General features: G+C 44.1%; 1 protein-coding gene across 1 annotated transcript in view; it reads right to left on the bottom strand.

Annotated features, from left to right (window-relative positions):
- The window catches only part of LOC121573529 (polypeptide N-acetylgalactosaminyltransferase 10), a 115,163-nt gene that overhangs the window by 27,434 nt on the left and 60,152 nt on the right, over positions 1 to 27,577 (bottom strand). The window contains exon 4 of the mRNA XM_041885591.2: positions 19,188 to 19,354. Within this exon, the coding sequence (XP_041741525.1) occupies positions 19,188 to 19,354 (167 nt within the window). The remainder of the gene's footprint in view (positions 1 to 19,187; positions 19,355 to 27,577) is intronic.

Below are 27,577 nucleotides of genomic sequence, written 5' to 3' on the forward strand. Positions count from 1 at the left end.
ATGGTGCACAAGACACCTGTCTGATTCACGCCTGTCTCAATGGACTAATCCATTGCGGAGGCCAGAGGGATGGCGCAGTCCATCACTAAGACATATTATTATATACAAATAATGGTGCAACACTAATAAGGAGAACGCGGTTCTGAAACATACAGTAATCTTCAGTGCGCCTATGAATTGGCGCCTTTCTCTATGTTGCTATGTGCATAATAGCAAAGTTAACCAGCATATTGGTGTTGAGAACAATGTGGCGGAGGCAGCAGAACATTTTGGAACAACCCCAACTTAAATTAGGTCTATAATCAATAGCCTAACTATTAAAATGTGCCTGGCTTTATAAGTCATCCACATACACTACCGGTCAAAAGTTTTAGAACACCTACTCATTCATATTTTAAAAAAAATCCACATTGTAGAATAATAGCGAAGACATTAAAACTATGAAATAACACACCTGGAATCATGTAGTAACCAAAAAAGTCTTAAACAAATCAAAAGATCCTGCTTCTGTTGCCTGTTTGAGTGTTTGTTTAATAGGCTACTGATTTGCTGTAATAAAGGCTTTACAATTTTTTGATTAGAACAGCCTCTGGTATTACGTATAATCTATTTAGTGTTGTTTACACTGTTCCAAACGGGCAGATTATTATAATTTTTTACAGCACCCATGTCGTCCAAAAAGTATTACTTTTGACTCATCTGTCCATAGAACATTCTTCCAAGAGTCTTGATGATCACCCAGGTGCTTCCAGATGCTTTTTTGGCAAACTTCAGTCAACGTTTTGGACAAGATGGGCCCCATTACAGTGGGGAAAAAAAGTATTTAGTCAGCCACCAATTTTTTTCCAAAAAATCACATTGTAGGATTTTTAATGAATTAATTTGCATATTATGGTGGAAAATAAGTATTTGGTCACCTACAAACAAGCAAGATTTCTGGCTCTCACAGACCTGTAACTTCTTCTTTAAGAGGCTCCTCTGTCCTTCACTCGTTACCTGTATTAATGGCACCTGTTTGAACTTGTTATCAGTATAAAAGACACCTGTCCACAACCTCAAACAGTCACACTCCAAACTCCACTATGGCCAAGACCAAAGAGCTGTCAAAGGACACCAGAAACAAAATTGTAGACCTGCACCTGGCTGGGAAGACTGAATCTGCAATAGGTAAGCAGCTTGGTTTGAAGAAATCAACTGTGGGAGCAATTATTAGGGAATGGAAGACATACAAGACCACTGATAATCTCCCTCGATCTGGGGCTCCACGCAAGATCTCACCCTGTGGGGTCAAAATGATCACAAGAACGGTGAGCAAAAATCCCAGAACCACACGGGGGGACCTAGTGAATGAGAATGCAGAGAGCTGGGACCAAAGTAACAAAGCCTACCATCAGTAACACACTACGCCGCCAGGGACTCAAATCCTGCAGTGCCAGACGTGTCCCCCTGCTTAAGCCAGTACATGTCCAGGCCCGTCTGAAGTTTGCTAGAGTGCATTTGGATGATCCAGAAGAGGATTGGGAGAATGTCATATGGTCAGATGAAACCGAAATAGAACTTTTTGGCAAAAACTCAACTCGTCGTGTTTGGAGGACAAAGAATGCTGAGTTGCATCCAAAGAACACCATACCTACTGTGAAGCATGGGGGTGGAAACATCATGCTTTGGGGCTCTTTTTCTGCAAAGGGACCAGGACGACTGATCCGTGTAAAGGAAAGAATGAATGGGGCCATGTATCATGAGATTTTGAGTGAAAACCTCCTTCCATCAGCAAGGGCATTGAAGATGAAACGTGGCTGGGTCTTTCAGCATGACAATGATCCCAAACACACCGCCCGGGCAACGAAGGAGTGGCTTTGTAAGAAGCATTTCAAGGTCCTGGAGTGGCCTAGCCAGTCTCCAGATCTCAACCCCATAGAAAATCTTTGGAGGGAGTTGAAAGTCCGCGTTGCCCAGCGACAGCCCCAAAACATCACTGCTCTAGAGGAGATCTGCATGGAGGAATGGGCCAAAATACCAGCAACAGTGTGTGAAAACCTTGTGAAGACTTACAGAAAACGTTTGACCTGTGTCATTGCCAACAAAGGGGGTATATAACAAAGTATTGAGAAACTTTTGTTATTGACCAAATACTTATTTATTTTCCACCATAATTTGCAAATAAATTCATTAAAAATCCTACAATGTGATTTTCAGGATTTTTTTTTCTCATTTTGTCTGTCATAGTTGACGTGTACCTATGATGAAAATTACAGGCCTCTCTCATCTTTTTAAGTGGGAGAACTTGCACAATTGTTGGCTGACTAAATACTTTTTTCCCCCACTGTATGTCTGGCATCAAACTGCATTCCACAGTAAGAACCTCATACCAACCAACGGTCAAGGATGTTGGTGGTATTGTGATGGTTTGGGGATGCTTCGCTGCCTAAGGACCTGGACGACTTGCCTTAATAGAAGGAACCATGAATTATGCTCTGTATCAGATAATTCTACAGGAGAATGACAGGCCATCTGTCTGTGAACTGAAGCTTAAGCGCAGCTGGGTCATGCAGCAAGACAATGATCCAAAACACACAATCAAGTCTACATGAAAATGATTAAAAAGCACCACATTTTACATTTTGGAATGGCCAGACCTAATCCCAATTGAGATGTGGCAGGACTGAAACGAGCAGTTCATGCTTGAAAACCCACAAATGTCGCTGAGTTAAAGCAGTTCTGCATGCAAGACTGGGCCAAAATTCCCCCACAGCGATGTAAGAGACTGATCAACAACTACAGGAAGCATTTGTTTGCAGTCATTGCAGCTAAAGGTGGCACAACCAGTTATTGAGTGTAAGGGGGCAATTACTTTTTCACACAGGGGAATTGGGTGTTGCATAACTTTGTTAATTAAATAAATAAAATAGGTATATATATTTCTTTGTTATTTGTAAACTCAGGTTCCCTTTATCTAATATTAGGTTTTGGTTGAAGATCTGATAACATTCAGTATAAAAAAATATGCAAAAATAGAGAAAATCAGAAAGGGGGAAAAATACTTTTTCACAGCACACTGATGTGACTTCCCCTTTCTCCCCTTAGCAACCAGTAAACATTCGCCCGCTTCGAGTTTCTATTTCACTTCCTCCACATCCATTTTGCTGTCACGTGTTACGGTGTTCTGAGTTTGTTATAACCAATTTATTGATTTGATTATGAGATTGCATTTCGCGACACCCGCAATAACATCTGCTAAACACGTGTATGTGACAAATTAAATTTCATTTGATAGGCTATAGGTCAGGCCCTATTGGTCACATGCATGCGATGCTGACATGTTTCACGTAAAGAGAGCAAGGGTTGAGGGAATAGGGAATGTTTTTCCTAAACAAATGAGGGATTTCAGTAACAGAACTTTTCAGACAGAGAAACAAGTAAGAAACTAAATGGCTGAAATGATGTTGCAGCTTCAGCAGGGACAGCGCAATAAACACTTGCTGTGCTGTGGTGCCTTTTCGCTGCAGCAGGGAGGAGAGAGAGAGACAACGTGCGCCAGTCACACAGGCACTTGCTGTAAAACAGCGTGGCCATCGAGCTCCCACAAGTCATTTGTGTGTCTTAATTATTTAATCAAACAGTGCATTTAAAGCATCAAACAAGCTCAGTGCATATAGTTGATTTTATTCAAAACACATAGGGTGTGTCTATAAGGAAAAATACTTGTTCTTCAATTTCGAACAATCGATTGGTCGAAAGAACAGACGACTCTGTCAACCAAGATTTTTTTGTCAGTGATAGCCCTAGGAATCACTCAGTGTGTACGGAACACTCCTCACCTTTCATTCAATGGCCTTGCCTTGCGCCGTGTACAATATAAACACAAAGCAAGAGGCCCCTTTAACAGACAACCTTTTACAGCAGGACACAATGGCTGAGCTTAACAAAGGAGGGAATGAGAGAGACCTCCACTGCTCACCACCAAACTGCCCACAATCAGGTGAACGTCATTTTAACTGTCAGCGCTAAAGCAAGATGCATTCAAACGCAGAGGTAGCAGCAGTTGGGACAAATGATCATGCATCACATTAGGCATGTGTCGGCCGTCAGGCTGGAATTGGAAGAAGTGCCCCCGAATCATTTCTAATAGAAAAGTAATACAATGTAAAGAATTGCAGAGGGGAAGGCAATGCCCGGGGGACCATTTCCATGCCTCGCCGCTGCCTGATAAATGGACCGGCCAAACAGAACAATCTCATTAGGACCCTGTGGAACAAAACGAGCCTCTCCCCAAAAAATTACTGGCCATTAACAAAATATAACCTGGGCTGCTCCTCCCAGACACTAGGCAAAAGGGGCCATGCGTTACAAATGGGAGTTTGTCACTGGCCTCCCCTCCCTGGCAGCCACAAATTGGATTCTGAAGATCGGGAGAAAAGCAATGACCCTTTCAAAACTTTTTCTAAAGCTGTTGCTGGGCTACTAAAAGTGGCTCACAAAATGTGCTTAACCCTCCTTCTGATTTCTCACTGGTCGGGGCTTGTCTTTTTGGCTGCCGAATGCTCTAGGGGGCTAGACCTGATCCAAAGTGACAGCTGGGCCACTAGAAAATATTTCCTGAATGGTCCAATGGCTACCAACCTGAGGCCAGGTCTCTCAGTCTGTCTCTCCCTCTCGTTTCGCTACCTTTTCCTCCCTCCCTCCCTCAGTCTCTTTCTCCATCTCTCTCTCTCCACCTCTCTCGCCATCTCTCATTCTTTCACTGTCACTCATTCTCTCTCGCGCTCTCTCTCTTTTACCTCCCCCGCACTCTCTTTGTCGGGATGTGTTGTGGCTAGTGAGGAGACTGTCCACTGTCGGCTCTTTAGGGAACATGCACTGACCAAATTAAAAACCATCTCCCTGGGTCACAGTATCAAAAAATCTAAATCACAAATATCCTCAAGTTCCCATCTGTTACACAACCCCCACGATCAGCCAGTGAAATGCCTTGGCTCTGGTAGAAAAACACAGCAACAACAGATAAAGGTCAGGGAGAAAGAATAACACCATATGGTGGGCAAAGCAACATCTAACAGTTAGAGGTCAACACTCAATTCTCCACTACATTTACATTTGGTTTAGCTACCTACTAGGCTGTTATAATATTCCAGATTGAGCTCTGCTTTGACATTGGAACAAGGGCTATGGGGGTTGCTTAACTCAGGAAGGCAAGGGCTCAGGGTAGGTCCCCCATATGCACCAGTAATAAATCACAGGTAATGAATTGACCATTATGAGATTTTGGCTAATTCCGACTGAAGCACGCTGACAGGAAATTTACATCATGGTCCCCTGGACGTCCCGTGATTAAACAGCGAACATTTGCATTGTGGAGTGACTGCGAGGTAAAAGGTTATGGCGTCAAATTATGACTGGTTAATTTCACCTGCATAAATTATCCCGACGACTCATCCGGTTTACTTAAACAGGGAAGGCAATTAATCAGTGGAATGAGCAGCACCCCGCTCAGCAAACACATGAGTCTTTATTAAATGTGGGACAAGGGAGATGATTGGGGCTGTGACATCATCAACGGGAATCATTTTACGGTACAGAAGAGGCATTTACAACCAGGCGCCTCAAATACATTTCTGCTTGGGGGAACATGTCACATTTTCCAAAACTTTAGACCTAATTGAATGAAAACCACAAGAGAGAAGTGAGTCACGCAAGCAGCAGCAACTATGTAAGGCTCCAAACGGCAAAACATTCACATTGATTAATATATTGCTAATTAAGTTTCTTTCTATTGGTTTCTTTCAGCATATCAAAGGTCGGTAATGTAATGTCAAGTCTATAAAAGGACCCCTTGATTCAAGTGTAGCCTTAGCTACAACAGTCACACACAACCTTGATATGCCAGATGCATTTATGTTGTGCACTTAAACAGACCTACCCTTTTTAAAATAACTTTTCAATACACAGAAGCAATGTGCATTGTGTGCTGATGACCGTTTTCCTTACCTAACAAATAGCAATAAAAAGGTCAAGTGACAAAATCAGTAAACACTCTTACCAGTAACTTAAAGGAAAAATTCACCCCAAACCACAAATTCCTATAATTTACAGTGTTAAATAACACTGAGAATTCTTTTTGTGAACAAATGTTTAATTTTGTCCTTATAATAAGGTTGGTAGCAATATGTGAAAATCGTTGTGGAAATCTGTTGCAGCTCAAGTCGACAACTAAACCCACAATGCAATGCTCTCGCTATGGGCTGGCTGGCTGGCTAGCTAAGTAGCTAGCTAGCAAACGTACTACACACAATAATAACAAAGTCAATATCAGCATGTGAAGTAGCTAGTTAGCTGTAAAATCGCCTAAACAAACTGCACTATCAATTTAGGAGTCTACAATCTCACCATGTTCAACCAGCAGATCGATGTGCCTCGCAGAGTGGAGTCTGACATTCGCAACAGCACCATGCAATGCACCCTGGACTGAAGAGGCAGACAAATAGGAGAAATGTGGTGGACCCTCTTAAATTACACATTTCTCGAGGTAGGAATACGGCAAAAAATATAATCAATGGCTAATTCGAGAGAAGACAACTTCCTGCGTTATGACATTGGGCAGTATTGAAATGACATGTATGAGAAGACATTTTCGCGATCTAAAAGACGTATTCCTATTAACTTCCAGTGTAGTGAGAGCAGCTTTATTGCAATGCTATGTCATACCGGGCACATTTCTGCCTGCTTGAACAGCAACAGCTCAGACACCCATGAAAACATCAGATGACCCCGGGAATCGATAGAACATCACTCAGAGACGCACAAAAACAATATAACATTTAAAATGGGTGAATCTTTCATTTAAAAGTAGTTACTAAGTTCATGACCATGAAGCATAAACTAACAAAAACAAATCTAGTAGTTCCATTAACTCAGAGTACAGGTACTCCAGTGAGTTTGCAGTGTAAAGTGTTCGGATTTAATTTGCTGCGTTATGGAGTCTCGGAATAGGAGAGACCGAGGGATGGTACAGTACATTCGTGGACACATGATCAGTAGCAGAGACAACCTCTGGTCCCACAGCCATGTCGTCCTAATGCACTTTTTTATTCATTTAGCCACCAATTACAGTGGAGGCAATAAGGCCCAGGGAGGACCTGTCTGAGGTGGTGGATTCATTCCCAGACGCTTGGCAGCACACCAAAGACTGCAGCGGGCCCGGGAATTTATTCCTCAGGCAAAATATTCAAGTGCCCTTGTGAACTTCATAGGGATGGGCATGAGCAATCGAGTACTCGAACGGACGTCAAGGCTCGATTAAAAAAATTGTCTTGAAGACAACCATAATTTGCTTTGACTCTAGTGTTCCATTTGTACATGTGCATTTGCATGGCACAACAAAAAAAGAAACCAAGCCAAGCATCACACAGTTCTTCTCCCTAAATTCCATTTCCCCTCCGTGTCTCATTCACTCAATTGCATTAGGACCGCTCCGTACATACATATACACACACACACACACACGCACGTGCTGAGTGAGCACATAAGCTTCCATTAGGCCTACAGAAATAAATGCCTATAAAAACATCTCTAACTGATACACAAGCTACATTCTTTGCAAATTCAAAATGGACTGGTTGATTGAAGTAGGGAAATATGTGTTCCAACAACAAGCTGCGGTTTTGGAATAATTGTGTCCCATCTACTTTGTGCCTAGGCTACTTTGCAAACTGCTAGTGCCATTTAGAATTGGTTAGCCTAGGCTATAACCCCCCTAAACATAGACAGGTCCTACACTGAAAATACACAAAAACACTCGTTTGATAAAGACAAAGAGCACATTTTCATTAGAATCATTAAGCCTAGGCCTACTCACTAAACAGATGTGGCCATGCAGTGTACAATGTGGAATTGTTAATCCATTAAATAAATTCACAAGAACAGGCAGAGTAAACTAAATCGAACGTCTGTATATCGAAAAGACAGGTTTTGTTTTGTATACTTGACAAAATTGTATTTCAACTCGCCAAATTGAGCCCCGTTTCAAATTATCACTCTTTGAGAATAACTCTTCCAGCCGCGAGATGCGAATCACTTCGCAATGGCATCTTTTTACATTTTGAAAAAATATATTTTATTCTGTTATATGACATGTTATTTTACTATAAAATAGGTATCTTGACTGTGATAAGGGCTAGGGAAATAAGCGTCTTGTCTGCTAAATTAACAAAGCAAGGATATGTAATTGGCTTCTACAAGCAAGCGCCTCTACCGAGGTTACTGCCTTTTGGAAGATTGTTTTCCATAATGTAACCAGTTGATATTACGGTTTCAATAAATTAATCTTAAATGGCACTTGCCTTTTGATTGACTTCGGAAAGTATTCAGATCCCTTCACTTTTTCCACATTTTGTTACATTACAGCCTTATTCTAAAATGGATTAAATAAACAGAAATGTCCTCATTCTACACTACCGGTCAAAAGATTTAGAACACCTACTCATTCAAGGGTTTTTCTTTATTTTTACTATTTTCTACATTGTAGAATAATAGTGAAGACATCAAAACTATGAAATAACACATATGGAATCATGTAGGTCATCTGATGCAGTGTGCAAAGCTGTCATCAAGGCAAAGGGTGGCAATTTGAAGAATCTCAAATCTATTTTGATTTGTTTAACACCTTTTTGGTTACTACATTATTCTATATGTGTTATTTCATAGTTTTGATGTCTTCACTATTATTCTCAATGTAGAAAATAGTAAAAATAAAGAAAAACCCTTGATTGAGTAGGTGTTCTAAAACTTTTGACCGGTAGTGTACACACAATACCCCATAATGACAAAGGGAAAACAGGTTTTTAGAAATGTTTGCAAATTAAAAAAAAATTATAAACATAAATACCATATTTACATAAGTATTCAGACCCTTTGCTATGAGACTTGAAATTGAGCTCAGGTGCATCATGTTTCCATTGATCATCATTGAGGTGTTACAACTTGGAGTCCACCAGTGGTAAATTAAATTGACGGACATGATTTGGAAAGGCACTCAACTGTCTATATAAGGTCCCACAGTTGACAGTGCGTGTATATGGGGCAATTTAGAAATTAGGATTTGTTATCTGTAATGGTTATGATAAATTAGGCATTGTCATGCACTGTTGGCATAGGCCTATAGGTAAATGCGCAAATGTATTTCCAGTGCGGGCCTTGTTATAAAAAAGTTTATCATGGAGTACTCGAACAGCCAAGAAATGTCCAATGCCCATCCCTAGAACTTCATCACACTCCCCTCTCCGTTAGCATGCTGCAATGATTTGAAGGATTTTGTGTGTGGCTACCATTAAAAGTTATATAAAGATGATGGGCTTGGGAGAGTATGAAAAGCATCCTATATTCTGTCCAAAGGAATTGGATGACCCCTGTACTGAGGGAAATACACCAGGAGTAAACAGGTAGTGGGGTATGATAAGATATTTTACTGATGAGCACTGACTGCACACAGACGTACAATAAATTATAGAAAACGGGCTGATAACTGATGAGCTGCATTTCTAACTGGAATGGTTAAACGGCAAATGGTTGCATAGGAACCAAAACACTTCCTGGCCCTGTTACCCTTCACAGTCGGCCACTTTTGCAATGTCGCTAACATCGGTTTATTCATTCACACATACATTCCTACATTTTCAGTCTCACGCATGGCTAAAACGTCTGAGGAGCTCCACAACTCTGAGCCTCTGAAGCTGCAAAGTACCAAAGTTTTGAATCTCCGCTAGCGCTCAGAGATTAAACCAGTTGAGATAATCAAATCCCTGTTGTTTGTTCATTTTCTAAATATAATTTCCTGCTAAGAGAAAAATGTGTCTATGAAATATTCATGAGCCCATACTCTGAGCGGAGTAGTGGGGAAGATGGCTGCGTTCTAGTGCATTATATCATTTATTTGTTTAGCAGAGATCTGCCTCCCTTCTTCCAGGGCAACTTAACCTCCTTAGCGCTTAAAAAAAAAAAAAAACCTTTTCCATCCAAACTCATTACGAAGTCAGAGTTTTTAAACTGGGGCATTTGAGGCAAAGTACTTTGCTGTAGGGGTAGGACAGCTGTTCCCCTCCAAAGAGTGAACAGTGAAGCCAACATCCTTAGGGTCACCAGCGGGCTGCTCTAACCACTCGGCTGGTCCTCTGATTGAAGCCTCCCTCTACCCAGAACTGCTCCCATTAGCAGAACAACAGGAAACGGGCCTTCTGCTCCCCAGGGTAGGGCTATTAAAATAGAATAAAAAAACATATCTTTGTCTCGCTCACCCTCTCTCTCACTCGCTCGCTCTTTATGCAAGGAGCATAATGGTTAGTTAGAATGATAACAATGCCCCCATTAAGCCAATCTAACGCCTCAACACTTATTTCTACCATTACAGATGTTAATGAGCCACGGTGAATGAGCCTTGCCCCAAAATAAACTCTAATTAAAAGACAAAGAATAACCGCTTAGTGAAAACATGCTCACGCCATCGACTAAATATGACCTGCATGCGTAAACACAGCAGCCGAGGCTAGCAGCCCCCTGAAAGAGCTCTTCAAAAATACAAAGGGGCTAATAAATAACCCAACGGTAAAAAGCCTTCATTCCTTCACACAACTTGAGATTAATTAGATAATATGTGGTTAACTGCTTTAAAGACACAACTGTCCGTAAAATGGCAGCAATGAATACGGCTTCACTCCATCTAGCAAACAGGTGTCTATGAACGTCCACCATCACCTCCCTTGCAACGCTTGGGCCAGACAAACAGTGACCTTGTATAGGTTAGATAGGGTAGAAAAAGAGGGAACAATAGAGGGTATAGGGAAGAATAGAGGGAAAAGGCAAGGATATAGAGAAGGAATAGAGAAGGATAGAAGGTGTAGCTATAGGTAAGGTACAGCTACTGTGCATTGAGTGTGGGATGTACACTACCGGTCAAAAGTTTTAGAACACCTACTCATTCAAGGGTTTTTCTATATTTTTTAATATTTTCTACATTGTAGAATAATAGTGAAGACATCAAAACTATGAAATAACACATTTGGAATCATGTAGTAACCAAAAAAGTATTAAACAAAATCAAAATATGTTATTACTTTTATTTTGGCTGCAATATCTGAGGCTGGTAACTTATCCTCTGCAGCAGAGGTAACTCTGGGTCTTCCATTCCTGTGGCGGTCCTCATGAGAGCCAGTTTCATCATAGCGCTTGATGGTTTTTGCGACAGCACTTGAAGAAACATTCAAAGTTCTTGAAATGTTACGGATTGACTGACCTTCATGTCTTAAAGTAATGATGGACTGTCGTTTCTCTTTGCTTATTTGAGCTGTTCTTGCCATAATATGGACTTGGTCTTTACCAAATAGGGCTATCTTCTATATACCCCCCCCTACCTTGTCACAACACAACTGATTGGCTCAAACGCATTAAGAAATAAAGAAATTCCACAAATTAACTTTTAAGAAGGCACACCTGTTAATTGAAATGCATTCCAGGTGACTACCTCATGAAGCTGGTTGAGAGAATGCCAAGAGTGTGCAAAGCTTTCATCAAGGCAAACGGTGGCTATTTGAAGAATCTCTGGATAAGAGCGTCTGCTAAATGACGTAAATGTAAATATAAAATACATTTAGATTTGTTTAACACGTTTTTGGTTACTACATGATTCCATGTGTGTTATTTCATCATTTTGATGTCTTCACTATTATTCTACAATGTAGTAGGTGTTCTAAAACTTTTGACCGGTAGTGTACATCCCATCTACAGTATGTGCTGGGGAAAATTCAATTACATCCAAATGAAGAGTGAGACAATTCCCCCCCCATGTGAGAGACTAAGCCTGATAATTAGCCGAAGCAAGGAGGCATGAGGCAGGCATCAGACAGACAGGCGAAGTGGTTTTAATAACGCTGGGTGGCAAGAGCTGGGCTGCCCATCTTCAGGGCATCTGCTTACAACATCACCACAGTGTGATTAATGCACACAGCCTGGCCTGATTATCACTCATCACAAAGCATGGCAGTGCACTGCCAATTAGCCCTCTGTTCTCTCCATCACCTCTCTGGTCTCCCTCTCTCGCTCTATACACAGAGTGTACAAAACATTAAGGACACCTTCCTAATATTGCAGTTGGTCTTTTTTCAACTCTCAAATTAAATCACTCTCCATTTCTCTCTTGAATTCTCTCCATCGGTTTGCAAAGTTTCTCACTCCGTCTCTTCTCTCCCCTCCATTTATCTCTCCATCTCTTCCTCCCTCTATTTGACAGATTTCACAGGGAGTGATAAAACAGTTCAAAGTGCCTCCACCCCTACTGCCAGCTGTCTCTGGTAGAGAGGGCACACAAACATTATAAAACCTCCCCGTAATTCACTGTTGCTTAATGATGATTAAAAATAGGAGCCGCCGGGGTTTAAGTCATCAGACGACACAGCAGCAGTCGTGTTGCATCAGGGGAGAGAAACATGTTGAGAACAACACAGCAGCAGTGGTGTTGCATTGGGAGAGAGTAACAAGTTCAGAACGACACCCAAGCCTTATTTGGGGTTGGATATGACTGATGGTGACACAGCTACGATAACAGGGTGTTGACAGAACGGAGGCCACAGAGCATTATGGAGGCCATCTCAGGGGCCATCTTCCCAGACATGTATGTGTTAGTGCAGGTCGGACAGTGTTTCTACCGACTGCCTAAACACACTGTCTGCGGAGCAGGGAGATGGAAGGCAGATAGATGCTACTAGACTGTGTACACCGCTGTGGATTAGACAGGGAGTTTAGATGTAATGTACTATTAGACAACGCAGAAGGGAATGTCTTGTACCGTCTTAGCCACAACAACCCTGCTATTACTGCTAGATAATCTCCTGAATTACTTCTCATACTTTAGATTGTTTCTAGCTAGCCTCCATACTTCCTTCTGCCAAATCAATACTTCAGCAAGTACCTTTTTTGAAGGTCAGTAAATATTTTGGAAATAACATTTTGGGTTGAATTTGTTGTTTTTATCTCAATGTAATTTTGCAGGGAACACCTGTAGAAATATCATCCTGCAGTTCTAAGACCGAAAGCTACAACTAGGGTATCAGGTGCTCTGGCTCCGTTCACATAAAGCAATGACAAGTGATTGAGTGCCAGTAGAGGGGAGAAAGGGAGCGAAAGAGGCTCAAAAGTGAGGACGATGAAAGGAAGAGAGGTGCATGTGACAGGGTGGGGGACGGGTGAGGACGGGTAGGGGGACGGGGGGTCTGATGCATTGCAGCCGTTCACTCAATTGATCCCATCAGGGGCCCGAGAGTGAGCGAGTAATTGGACAATCAATCTGCCAATGACAAGCCTCCATCACAGAGCGCCACTCGGTGCGCGCAGCAGTTTCGCCGCAGTCCCGCCTAGACGAATGGGGCTGTCACAAACCCCCATGATGGAAACACCTGGTGCCGCGTTGTCAAACACTCCCCAATAAAATAAAGCCCCATTTAGACAGAGGGCCATTTTTAGTGGCATTGCAAGTCCCGGTATGAGCTCACGTTGTGGAACTAAAGCCCCATGTCACAGACTGGTTATGGATCTGGTGTGGCGTTTATAGGGGGAGATGGAACAATCTTGACGGATTAAATAAATTAGGGTGAAATCTCCATGAAAATGGCTAGTGGTAGAGGGCCAGATGGCGGCATCAGTCAAACAGCTGCGTGACAGCATCCATCATGGGAGAATATAGTGTGGCAGCCTGGTGGCAGGGACGGATTACCGAACGGGCACGATTCCCGGGGCCCCTGACCTCCAGAGGGTCCCCAACCACAAAATAAACACTTGGAGGTCATGGGGCCCCCAGATTGCACATGAACACGTCATAAGCAATGGCAAAATGTGTAGAATTGCAGGAAATTAGCTTTAAAACTGCAAAATCGTCTCTGCCTCACCATAAAATGTATAGAATAGCATTATAAAACTGCAAGTTTCCCTCTGCTCAAGGGAAAAATGTGTTGAAATGCAGGAAGTTAGCAATCCCCTCCCCCCCCAAAAAATGGTTTCCAATTACTATTTTTGCAGTAGTCTGCCCTGCCCAAATGCAGTAGTCTGCCCTGCCTGGTGGCTATGTCAACCTGGAGAAAAAGCCAAGCCCACCTTTCTGACAGGAGCTGCGGGGGATGACGACAAGTGGAGCAACAGTTTAAAATGTGTGAAATTGTGAGAGAAAGTAAAACCCTGAGCGCTATCTGAGCCATGAAGCGTAGATTAAGGAGCTTTGCGAATCTGATCCCTACAAAAGCAGATGATGATGCAATATGGGACAGTTGAACAGCTGATCGACCTCACACAGAAAGATTTGGGGCAGAGCCCTTAGCGTTGTCTGTCATCCTCTCTGTATGGCCCCAACAACCCACTAGACAACATACTGCATAGGCTCTGACAGGCAGAACAACCTCCTGTGCTGAGCGCTGTCCTGTCTGCACCGTGAAATCACTTGTGCTCAGTGACCAACGCTGCTTGACAACGGTGGGCACGGAGCGCAAGCACAGGGCTCTAATGCCAGGTTGTCAGGGACCAAAGGCCCTGGGTGGCAGAGACAGACAGACAGGAGAGAGAGGGAGAGGGGAGATGAGCCTGATAGAGAGAGGGAGAGGGGAGATGAGCCTGATAGAGAGAGGGAGAGGGGAGATGAGCCTGATAGAGAGAGGGAGAGGGGAGATGAGCCTGATAGAGAGAGGGAGAGGGGAGATGAGCCTGATAGAGAGAGGGAGAGGGGAGATGAGCCTGATAGAGAGAGGGAGAAGTGGGATGAGAGGGGACTGTGTGGACTACTTGTTTCCACAACATGCAATCGGAATGAAGAGCATGCTAGGCTGTGTCATACTAGTGTGAGAAAATAAGTCAATACAGTGCATTTGGAAAGTATTCAGACCACCTGACTTTTTCCACTTTGTTACCTTACAGCTAGGGGTGGGCGATATGAACAAACATTCATATCACAATATTTTCCACTGTCCGGGTGATAACGATATAATATCACGATATACTGTAAAACAATGTTTTAACATTTTATGAGCCCTTCAAAGTTAATAAATGACTAAATATTGCTTTTAACCTTATAGAAACAGAAAGGGGGCATTGCACATTTTTTAAATTATTATTTGTTTTACTTCTGTGGTAAACCTGTGCAAACATGAAACATAAACAAAGGCGTATGAGTTAAATAAATATTTAAGTGCAGTCTTTTTTCAGCATAACACCAGTCATTATGAATTCAAGTTGTAAACCTTTTCAAATGAACTTCAAACATTAACCAGACAGTCTGTATGTTTCTCAGTTCCGCATGTAACAATTCACTGCCTCCCTCTTCACAAGTTCCGTGCCAGGAACACCAGCCTATTGACAGTTTCTGGCTTCAAAGTTGCCCTGTGGCATGTGACCACATTGCCCCCAGTGCTAAATGCTCTCCCAGAGGGCGAACTTGTGGCAGGGATGCATAAGTATTTCTTTGTCAGACAACTCAATTGTGGGAAGTTGGATGCATGAACTCGCCACCACTCCAAAGGATCAGCCTCACTGTCTGCTGCCATCCTCAGAGTGTAGCTGTACAGCTCTTGCTTGATGACCTGTCTCTGGGTTCTTAAGGCAGGTGCCCTACTGGTTTTCTTCCAGGCGGAAGCCACTCCTCAGTAAAAAGGCACATGACAGCCTGCTTGGAGTTTGCCAAAAGGCACCTAAAGGACTCTCAGACCATGAGAAACAAGACTCTCTGGTCTGATGAAACCCAGATGTAACTCTTTGGCCTGAATGCCAAGTGTCACATCTGGAGGAAACCTGGCACCATATCTACGGTGAAGCATGGTGGTGGCAGCATCATGCTGTGGGGATGTTTTTCAGGGGCAGGGACTGGGAGACTAGTCAGGATCGAGGGAAATATGAACAGAGCAAAGTACAGAGAGATCCTTGATGAAAACCTGCTCCATAGCGCTCAGGACCTCAGACTGGGGAGAAGGTTCACCTTCCAACAGGACAACGACCCTAAGCACACAGCCAAGACAACACAGGAGTGGCTTCGGGACAAGTCTCTGAATGTCCTTGAGTGGCCCAGCCAGAGGCCGGACTTGAACCCGATCGAACATCTCTGGAGAGACCTGAAAATAGCTGTGCAGCGACGCTCCCCATCCAACCTGACAAAGCTTGAGAGGATCTGCAGAGAAAAATGGGAGAAACTCCCCAAATACAGGTGTGCCAAGCTTGTAGCGTCATACCCAAGAAGACTTGAGGCTGTGATCGCTGCAAAAGGTGCTTCAACAAAAGTACTGAGTAATGTGTCTTAATACTTATGTAAATGTGATTTAAGTTATTTATTTTTAATACATCTGCAAACATTTCTAAAAAACAGTTTTTGCTTTGTCATTATGGGGTATTGTGTGTAGATTGATGAAGGAAAAAACTATTTAATCCATTTTAGAATAAGGCTGTAACGTAACAAAATGTGGAAGAAGTCAAGGGGTCTGAATACTGTCCGAATGCACTGTAAATGTATCACAAAGGCAACAATTGGCATACGAGTAAAAACAAGCAGCTTAAAAGCATCCAAAGTTGACCTGGCTTTGTCTGACAAAGTGCTTAATTTGGCATCTGACGATAATTGCTTTAGTGCACCGCATATTTTAGTGCTGGTGTCCGCCCCCATCTGACGGCCTGTCATCTGTCCCTGATTGCAAAGTCTGTCTGAGCACAGACTTTTCTAAAAGAGACAGACTAAAACTGGAGCTGATGAGCCCAGGGTGATTCTCATGTTCTCTGAGACACTGTCATCTCTTAAAAGAGACAACACCCCACCTGAATACCAGCATAATGGGAATAGTAATGGAAGGGAGATTGGAGACATTAAGAACAGGCTGAACGGAATCTGAAAATTAGTCTGGCTGTAAAGTACTCTGCATGGCTCTTCTGAGATGTTGATGATGATGGTAAATGAAGGGGAACTATCTGTGTTCCTACAGCAGGCACAGTGAGTAGATGTACAGGCCTCTTCTTACACAAAAGGAAAAAACTGATAAACTATAAATAATGAACAGGTTTGTTGATCACAGCAACTTGCTGATTTGTACCTCGGAGGCCCATGTTGTTCAAAGACCTCTTCATTTGAACCACTCAGACAAATACTGTACATCAATTCCATATGCACCTACCGTGCACTGACGAATAATTTGGTATTGACGAATAATTTGGTATTGCCAATGTCATGTGAAAATGCAATGCATCATCATCATCATGAATCCTGTGATCCTACATTTTCTTAAATTCACCTGAAAGACAGATGGTTTATTCGGTCTGGAACACAGAGGGCAGAACATATTCATGAGTTTATGCTCTCTGCACTATGCTCAAATTGAAGGTGTTGTGATGGGGCGAGGGAAACGGTTCGATACGGAAAACATAGGCTGAATGGAAGTTATACTGAAAAGTCCAACAACAAAAAACGGACTTTGCAGTGACTTACTGAAGTGGAAGAGAAAATGTTGGTTGAATAATACAAAATGAAGCTGACAGGTAAAAAGACGAATACAAATGATCAAACATTGCTTATGATACAAAAGCCTGAAAACATATAGCAGATGACGCAGCAGTTTGTTGTGTACTGATATGTACACTAGGGTATAATTACCATAGCTACCGGGAGGTTTGTTAATGATTACAAACACCTATCTACCATGTTTCATCAATATTATTACATTGTTTTCCATATTTCCTATGACCAGCAAAAGCCCATTGTAACCAAACCATGGCTAATCACCACCAAATTACTAAAATCGGGTGGTTTCACTTGGTGGTGGGAGGAGGCGTAGAGAGAATGCCGTGGCCTCACTGCTGCAAATGAGTCACCCAGGGCTGGCACAGGACCTGGATGGATTATAGGCTATTTTTTGTTTTTAAAGAGGACCGAATATGAATCAGACCCTGGACAGCATTGGCATAACCATTTGTTCATTTTCCCTGAGCAAATATGACTCGTCCACAGCTCTGTGCCAGAAGGACCTATACAGTACGGTGTGCGTGGTCCAGCAGCACTGTAGGCTCTATGCAACCCCACACTAAAGTCTCTAGTATGTGACCTATAGCATTTACCATCTTTGTACTTTGCAATGCAGTGTGTAGATCACATGATGGCCTGACGTATTCTGCTCCCCTATAACAAAGATGGCATGCTTAATAGTCTATCTTCTATTTAGCCAGAGTGCATTATTAAATATTCTGGGAGAAAGTGTGGGCAGGAATTTATACACCTCCTATTCATTATGTAACAGTTCAGAGTCGTGCATTGACTCCATAGTTCAAACTGATTAAACCATGTTTGGGAATACAAACCACACAGACTGTAGGATTCTTCTTAAACAGGCCTACTCAAATACTAGTCTTCAATGTCCAGTCAGCAGTACTGCTGGTTTTAATCCTTCCACATGTAACCAGAGGCTGATTCAGGTGCTTCGTCCCCTCAATGACATAAAAAAAAAGATCTGTATAAGATTTCCAGTAATTAGTGGCCTGTGTGTTCCAGCGGTTAGAGCCGCTGACTGACCCCGGCACACGTTTAATATGCGAGTCAGCATGGGTTTGAATCCTCCTCCTACCTTTCCCATCTTGTCTCAACTGTCCCTATATGTAAAAAAGATATACTGTATATAAAAATATTTCTAGTAATTTCAATGAATACGGTAATGGTTTTGAAGAACATTACTTATAAAAACTAAAAAAAGAGGACCAGTGACTTGTCCAACGTCATTCCATCGTTTGCTCCTACCTTAAAGGCACTGAACAATTATTTCCTTAAGCGGTGACGGAGATGGAAAACACATCCGTCAATGAGGCTGGGGTGTCAGAGGCTGCAGGAGCTAATTAAAGATTAATTAAACACTGCGTGGTGAAGGCTGGGCTGAGAGGGGCTGGGAAGAGAGCTCAGCTGCTGACGGAGGCTCTAGAGCTGCAGTCTGGGTTTGGGCCTCGTTAATAAATGACCGCGGGACAGCCCTCAGCAAACACGCTGGTAAACAAATGAGTCACTTGTACACTGAGGGAACATTAAAAAAAAAAAAAATTGTGTGTGTGTATCCAGTTGAGATTCCTTGCATGCCAGTGCCAGTTAGTAAGTCAGCGCAGTGTGTTCCTGTGTGTGTGGGTGTAGATCCATGCATGTCTCAGCGTACCTTTGTCGCTGAAGTCGTCCACCAGTATGACCTCAGCAATGAGCTCAGGGGGGGAGCGGTTGAGCACGCTGTGTACAGTCCTGAGCAGGGACGACCAGCCCTCGTTGTGGAACGGTATGATGATGCTGGTGTTGGGCAACTTCTCTGCATACAGCTTCTGTTTACAGCTAAACACACAAACAGGCAACTAAATAAATAAGGCAACAACAGCAACTGCCAAAAAGTGAATAGAGAGACTACAAAGCAGAGCTGGTGTTCATAGTTCCTCAGAGTATGATTGCTGATCTAGGATCAAATCAAAGTTTATTGGTTGCTTACACAGATTTGCAGATGTTAATCGCAGATGCAGCGAAATGCTTGTGTTTCTAGCTCCAAAAGTGCAGTAATATCCAGCAATACAAATCAACACACACATAATCCCCCTAAATGTAAAGAAATAAAAAAACATCAGAACGAGCAATAAATAATAAATAAATAAATACTGGTGTGTATAGACAGTATGTGAATAGAAAATATGTACAGAAGTAGTTATATAGGATGAGCCATGACTAGAATACAGTATATACATATAAAGTGTGTAAAACCTGTATGCAACATTATTAAAGTGACCAGTGTTCAATGACTATGTACATAGGGCAGTATAATTTAAGGTGCAGGGTAGAGTACCGGGTGGTAGCCGGCTAGTAACAGTGACTAAGGTTCAGGGCAGGGTACTGGGCGAAGGCAGGCTAGTGTTGACAGTTTAACAGTCTGATGGCCTGGAGATAGAGGTTGTTTATCAGTCTTTTGGTCCCAGCTTTGATGCACCTGTACTGTCTCCATCTTCTAGATGGTAGCAAGGTGAACAGGCCATGGCTAGGGTGGCTGAGGTCCTTGATGATCTTCTTGGCCTTCCTGTGACACTGGGTACTGTAGACGTCCTGGAGGGCAGGCAGTATGTCGCCGGTGATGCATTGGGCTGACGGTGCAATTGCCATACCAGGCGCTGTTAGGCTTTCTTCACCACATCGTCTGTGTGAAGGGACCATTTCAGGTGTTCAATGATGTGCACGCCAAGGAACTTGAAGCTTTTGACCCACTCCATTGCGGCCCGTTGTTGTAGATGGGGACGTGCTCTCTCGGCTGTCTCCTGAAGTCCACAATCAGCTCCTTCGTTTTGTTGACGTTGAGGGAGAGGTTACTTTCCTGGCACCACTCCGCCAGGGCTCTCACCTCTTCCCTGTAGGCCGTCTCATCATTGTTGGTAATCAGGCCTACCACTGTTGTGTCGTCAGCAAACTTGATGATTGACTTGGAGACGTGCGTGAACAGGGAGGACAGGAGGAGGCTGAGCACGTGTTGTTGCCTACCTTCACAACTTGGGGTTCGGCCCGTCAGGAAGTCCCGAACCCGGTTGCACAGGGAGGGGTTCACACCCAGGGCCCCGAGCATCAGTGACGAGCTTGAAGGGCACTATGGTGTTGAAGGCTGATCTGTAGTCAATGAACAGCATTCTGACATAGGTATTTCTCGTCCAGGTGATAGCCTTATGTGACAGGTTAAAGGACATATTCATAGCCTGTTATACACTAAAAAGTATTAGTAAGTTCATGGTATGTAAGGATCTTAAAATATCTAAGGTTAAAAAGATCATGCATCCAGTACTAGTTCATAGAGATTGATAAAATTCATAAATGTGTTAAAATCCGTCAAGTGTAAAAGGGTAAATATTGTAAGAGGAATGTGTAAACGTTATATTGACTACTTTACTTTGTGGTGCCTAATTTAAGGGTAAAAGTGTTAATCTGTGATCTACTAAATGCTCTTAATCTATGAGCCTGAGATCGATTGCTCTGGTCTCCACCCAACTTTCTGGGGAAATCGCAGTCTTTTTTCCTCATTATCCTAAAGTTTTCAGTGAGGAAACAACTGCATCACTCTCGTGATTATTTCTCCCCTTTTTCAGGTACGTTATTGATATAAAACGAGTTAATCTGAATGTAATAACTTGCTAACATGTCAAGAGAGTTTAAGGTATGTGTTAGTAACATCTTGAGTAAGTTAGAGTTAAGTTGAAGAGAGTTATTAGGTGCGTGTGTGAGTGAAATCTGCTTGGTTGCAGCGAAGATTAGCTTCGTACTGAGAGTAGCTGCCATTTTATGCTAATTGTGAATGAACATGTGCGCTGTTAATAATATATTTGGGGTTATTTGTATAATGTGTTTCGAATACTTTGTTGACATGGTTGATAAATGTAGTTATGGGTTACTGAGCTAAAGCTCACTCTCGTGATTATTTCTCCCCTTTTTCAGGGGCGTAACACTTACGGAGGTCATAGCTGGTCTGTTTGTACACGTCCATGTTCCTAGCTTTCAGTTTTGCGCGAATGCTGCCATCTATCCACGGCTTTGTTTGGATAAGTTCTAATCGTCACAGTGGGAACATCTTCTATGCACTTCCTGACGAACCCAGTCAATGAGTCTGTGTATGTCGATTCTATTCTCAGAGGCGACCCAGAACATTTCCCAGTCCGCAAAACAATGTTGAAGCATAGATTCCGATTGGTCAGACCAACGTTGAACAGTCCTTACCACGGGTGCTTCCTGTTGAAGTTTCTGCCTATAGGTGGGGAGGAGCAGAATGGAGGCGTGATCTGATTTGCCAAATGGAGGGCGGGGGAGGGCCTTGTATCCATCCCAGAAGTGAGAGTAGCAATGATCCAGGGCCCATGATGTGCGTGTAGCACAAGAGATGTGTTTATAGAATTTCGGTAGTGTTCCTCAGATTTCCTTTATTGAAGTCGCCAGCTACAATAAATGCGGTCTCAAGATATGCGGTTTCCAGTTTGCCCATAGTCCAGTGTAGTTCCTTGAGAGCTGTTACGGTGTCGGCTTAGGGGGTGGAATATACACAGCAGTGATGATGACAGAAGAAAATTCTCTCAATAGTTAAGTTGGTCGGCATTTGATGGTGAGGTATTCCAGATTGGGAGAACAAAAGGACTTGAGTTCCTGCACGTTAACACAATCACACCATGAGTTGTTAATCATGAAACAAACCCTTCCGCCTTTATTTTTCCAAGGGAGTTCTTTCTTCCTGTGCACGCAATGGATGGAGAACCCATCTGGCTAAATGTACAGGGATAATATATCCGGAAAGAGCCATGACAGCGTAAAACAGATAATGTTACAGTCCCTGATGTCTCTCTGGAAGGAGATCCTCGCCCTAAACTCATTTACTTTATTGTCCAGGGACTGAAAACGGGCGAGTAATATTTGGAAGCGGTGAATGGTATACACACTGCCTGAGTCGGACTATGGCCCCGCTTCTTCCTCTTCTCCGGCGTCTGCGTTTTAGTGCAGATGAATAGCGCTGCTTTGGGAAGTTCAAACAAAGGATCCAGGTCAAGAAAGTTGAATTTCTGCTTTAATTTCTGGTGAGTGACCACCAATCTAATATCCAAAAGTTATTTTCGGCTGTAGATACATTTCCGTTTTTACGTTTGGTGAGGCTGCCTTCAGGCGTGCTAGAGGATCTGAGGGCCTCAGAAACTGTAGACATTTTTAAGAAAAAGCTTAAAAACACAATTTTAGCCATGGTTTTACTAAGGGTGATTTTAGTAATACTATCAATTTTATTTATTTTGTTCCATTCTACAGTGAACTAAAATATAAGACGCAACAACTTCAAAGATTTTAATAAATTCATTACGCCCTAATCTATGTATTTCACATGACAGGGAACATAGATATGCATCTGTTGGTCACATAACTTTTTTTTAAGGTAGGGCCGTGGATAGGGCTGTGGCGGTCATGAAATTTTGTCAGCCGGTGATTGTCAAACAAATAACTGCCGGTCTCACGGTAATTTACCATTAATTAAAATAAACACATTTAGCATCTCCTGTCTTCCACGCATAGCCTACAAGCCACTGATGCAGACCTTTGGAACATCTACATTTTAAAATGTCTAATAAATCCATGTAATATAGCCAACACCATCACAAAAAAAAACATTATTTATTTTAGACAGGTCTAAAGAAACATGATATGAAGAAAATGTAGTCTATTTCAGAAGAACAGAACAGCAGACTCTGAGTTGTCCTTATGTTAGGCCCTGATCTGGCTATGCCATATGGCTGTGGTCTACACTAGTTAATTTAGCAGACAAGATTTGCTTAGAATTCCATGGTATTATTTTATAGTATGAAGAATACAATTGAACATAGCTGAATGAAATAGAATCGATATTATTTTCTCCAAACGATTTGAGAGAGTGCGCATTTCTGTGTTGAGCAGTTAAAGAAAACAGGTACTATATGCTTAACTTAGAGTTATTTATGTAATTTTAGTTGTGATACAAATGATGGGCTATATGTTTTGATTTTTAATACATTCTAAGGCTGCATGATGCGACTAATGATGATTTGGAAAAAGTCGCTTGAAAAGGCATAAGCTTTGCTTCGCTTTTTGCGCAGGCTGTACACACTTCATCAGTCTCGCATTCACAATTTGACAAGCACTTGCTAATGCCTCGAATTTCCTGGCGGCATCCCCTGTGTGTGGCCATAATGCCCCCTAAAAATATCCATGCCTTTTGCGGCCAGTGGCTGTTGTGCCCTTGGGCTGAATATAATAATTATAATTCAATCTATCCCCATAGTACAAAAAAAGTTGACCTATTCTATTCAGTGCGAGAAAAAAATATTCCAAACATAGTCTGGGACAGTTGTGGGATGGGATAGATTCCAAATGAATACCACTAGCATCAAAAAAACGTTTTTAAGCAATGAGGTTGACACAACAGATCAGAACGTTTAGCTTAAAATGTTGATAAACTATTAGTGTCACATTCGTTGAATGACGGGACAGACCAAGGCGCAGCGTGATATGCATACATGTTTATTTTCACTGAATAAACACCACGACAAAACAAGAAACGAAACGTGAAGTCCAAGGTAGCACACACAACATACCTTACACGGAACAAGATCCCACAACTACAGTGCCAATAGGCTGCTTAAGTATGGTCCCAATCAGAGACAATGAGCGACAGCTGCCTCTGATTGGGAACCACACCGGCCAACATAGATCCACACATACTAGAATATACAACATAGAAAACGCACAACAAAGAATATACACACCCTGACTCAACATTTAAGCGTCCCCTGAGTCAGGGCGTGACAGTACTCCCCCCCCCCCAAAGGTGCGGACTCCGACCGCACAACATAAACATAACAGGGTAGGGGACGGGTGGGCATTCCGCCTCGGAGGAGGATCCGGCTCAGAGGAGGATCCGGCTCAGAGGCGGATCCGGCTCGGGGCGTGACGACCTCTCACTCTCCGCCTCCCTGTTGCGCCCCTGGTCTGGTCTGGACCTCGGCGCGCTACTTCCCCTCTCCTTCCTCCCACGATACGCCAGGCCCTGTCTGGACCCTGGTGTGGGAGACCCCGAACCTGGAGAGGGGCTGACGTTATGGTCTGGACTGGAGCCGCTGACCGGAGCTGGACTGGACCCCGGTGGAGCGGACTGCTCTGGCTCCGGAGTGGAGCAGCTGACCGGAGCTGGATCAGGCACCGGTGGAGCGGACTGCTCTGGCTCCGGAGTGGAACAGCTGACCGGCACTGGATCAGGCACCGGTGGAGCGGACTGCTCTGGCTCCGGAGTGGAGCAGCTGACCGGTGCCGGACCAGGCCCCGGTGGAACGGGCACGGGCCGTGCCAGACAGGACAAACGCACCACTGGCTTGGTGCGAGGGACAGGAACGGGCCGGGCTGGCGACGCGCACCACTGGCTTGGTGCGAGGAGCAGGAACAGGCCGAGCCGGACTGGCGACGCGCACCACTGGCTTGGTGCGAGGAGCAGGAACGGGCCGGGCCGGGCTGGCGACGCGCACCACTGGCTTGGTGCGAGGAGCAGGAACGGGCCGGGCCGGGCTGGCGACGCGCACCACTGGCTTGGTGCGAGAAGCAGGAACAGGCCGAGCCGGACTGGCGACGCGCACCACTGGCTTGGTGCGAGGAGCAGGAACGGGCCGGGCCGGGCTGGCGACGCGCACCACTGGCTTGGTGCGAGAAGCAGGAACAGGCCGAGCCGGACTGGCGACGCGCACCACTGGCTTGGTGCGAGGAGCAGGAACGGGCCGGGCCGGGCTGGCGACGCGCACCACTGGCTTGGTGCGAGAAGCAGGAACAGGCCGAGCCGGACTGGCGACGCGCACCACTGGCTTGGTGCGAGGAGCAGGAACGGGCCGGGCCGGGCTGGCGACGCGCACCACTGGCTTGGTGCGATGAGCAGGAACAGGCCGAGCCGGACTGGCGACGCGCACCACTGGCTTGGTGCGAGGAGCAGGAACGGGCCGGGCCGGGCTGGCGACGCGCACCACTGGCTTGGTGCGATGAGCAGGAACGGGCCGGACCGGACTGCGAAGGCGGACTGGAGGTCTGGAGCGGAGAGCTGGCACAACCCGTCCTGGCTGGCTGCCCACTTTCGCACTACACGTGCGGGGCGCTGGCACAGGACGCACTGGGCTGTGCACGCGCACTGGCGATACAGCTCGTAGAACTGGTGCAGGATATGCGGGACCGAGGAGGCGTACTGGAGACCAGGAGCGTTGAGCCGGCACACCCCGTCCTGGCTGGATGCCCATCTTCGCACGGCACGTGCGTGGTGCAAGCACAGGACGTACAGGACTGTGCCGGCGCACTGGCGACACAGTACGTAGCTCCGCATAACACGGAGCTTGCCCAGTCATACGCCTTCTCGCGTGAGTGCGGGGAGTTGGCTCTGCTCTAACCCTAGGCTCCGCCAACCACCCCGTGTGCCCCCCCAAAAAATGTTCTTGTCTCTTGGGCTTCCTCCTCGACCGGCCTCCTCCGTGTTGCCGTTGCTCCTCTCCTGCCTGGGCATCTACCTTAGCCCATGGTCCTTTCCCCACAAATATCTCTTCCCATGACCACAACTTGCCCACCTGTGACATGGCCCTTCGCTCCGCCTGGGCACGCTGCTTGGTCCTCGTTTGGTGGGATCTTCTGTCACATTCGTTGAATGACGGGACAGACCAAGGCGCAGCGTGATATGCATACATGTTTATTTTCACTGAATAAACACCACGACAAAACAAGAAACGAAACGTGAAGTCCAAGGTAGCACACACAACATACCTTACACGGAACAAGATCCCACAACTAGACTGGGGACCATACTTAAGCAGCCTATTGGCACAATCAGCGACAACGAGCGACAGCTGCCTCTGATTGGGAACCACACCGGCCAACATAGATCCACATATACTAGAATATACAACATAGAAAACGCACAACAAAGAATATACACACCCTGACTCAACATTTAAGCGTCCCCTGAGTCAGGGCGTGACAATTAGGTTATTTCTTTAAAATTATAAGCGCAGCAATGCGCACAGTAGGCTATAAGCGCGAATGTTACATTAGTGGGAAAACACCATTCTCAAAAGTGACTGCAAATGCGATTACGCATGCTATGCTTTTATTATGGTGAAAATTATCTTCCCCAAACTTGAAACTCACATGCTGCGTATGTATGCCAGTTAGGCTCTAAACCTGTTGTAAAGCTGAATAATGTGCTTAAATTTGAATAAGTTATTTGGCCACTTTAGTTGCGATCAAAACATATAGGCCTATGCGCTAGGCTACATGAGGTGCGCGACTATGATTTGAAAAAGTCACAAGAAAAAAGGCATGTGTTTGTCTTACTGCACACAAGCTGGGCATCATTCACAAGTGATAGGCTAATATTGTCACCCATCAGACTATTGATTTAATCTTGTCTTTACATATACTAAATAATATACAGTACCTGTCAAAAGTTTGGACACACCTACTCATTCAAGGGTTTTTATTTATTTTTTACTATTTTCTACATTGTAGAATAGTGAAGACATCAAAACTATGAAATAACACGTCATGTAGTAACCAAAAAAGTGTTTAATAAATCAAAATATATTTTATATTTGAAATTCTTCAAAATAGCCACCCTTTGCCTTGATGACAGTTTTGCACACTCACGGCATTGATGTCAGAGTGATTAGAGGGACAATAGAGTGCTGAGTACCAGGCAGTTAGCACGTTTTGTAGGCTACTAATGACTATCAGCAGCATCAGAGCTGGGAAAAGCCTAATTACCGTGACTAAAATGGTGACGTGGAATTCGACTGCCATCATGACTCGTGACCGCCGGTGTGGCGGTAATATGGTCACCATAACAGCCCTAGGTGTGGATCAGAAAACCAGTCAGTATCTGGTGTGACCACCATTTGCCTCATGCAGCGCAACACATCTCCTTCGCTTAGAGTTGATCAGGCTATTGACTGTGGCCTGTGGAAGGTTGTCCCACTCCTCTTCAATGACTGTGCGAAGTTGCTGGTAATT

The sequence above is a fragment of the Coregonus clupeaformis genome, chromosome 9 (assembly GCF_020615455.1).
Source record: "Coregonus clupeaformis isolate EN_2021a chromosome 9, ASM2061545v1, whole genome shotgun sequence".
Taxonomy (NCBI): domain Eukaryota; kingdom Metazoa; phylum Chordata; class Actinopteri; order Salmoniformes; family Salmonidae; genus Coregonus; species Coregonus clupeaformis.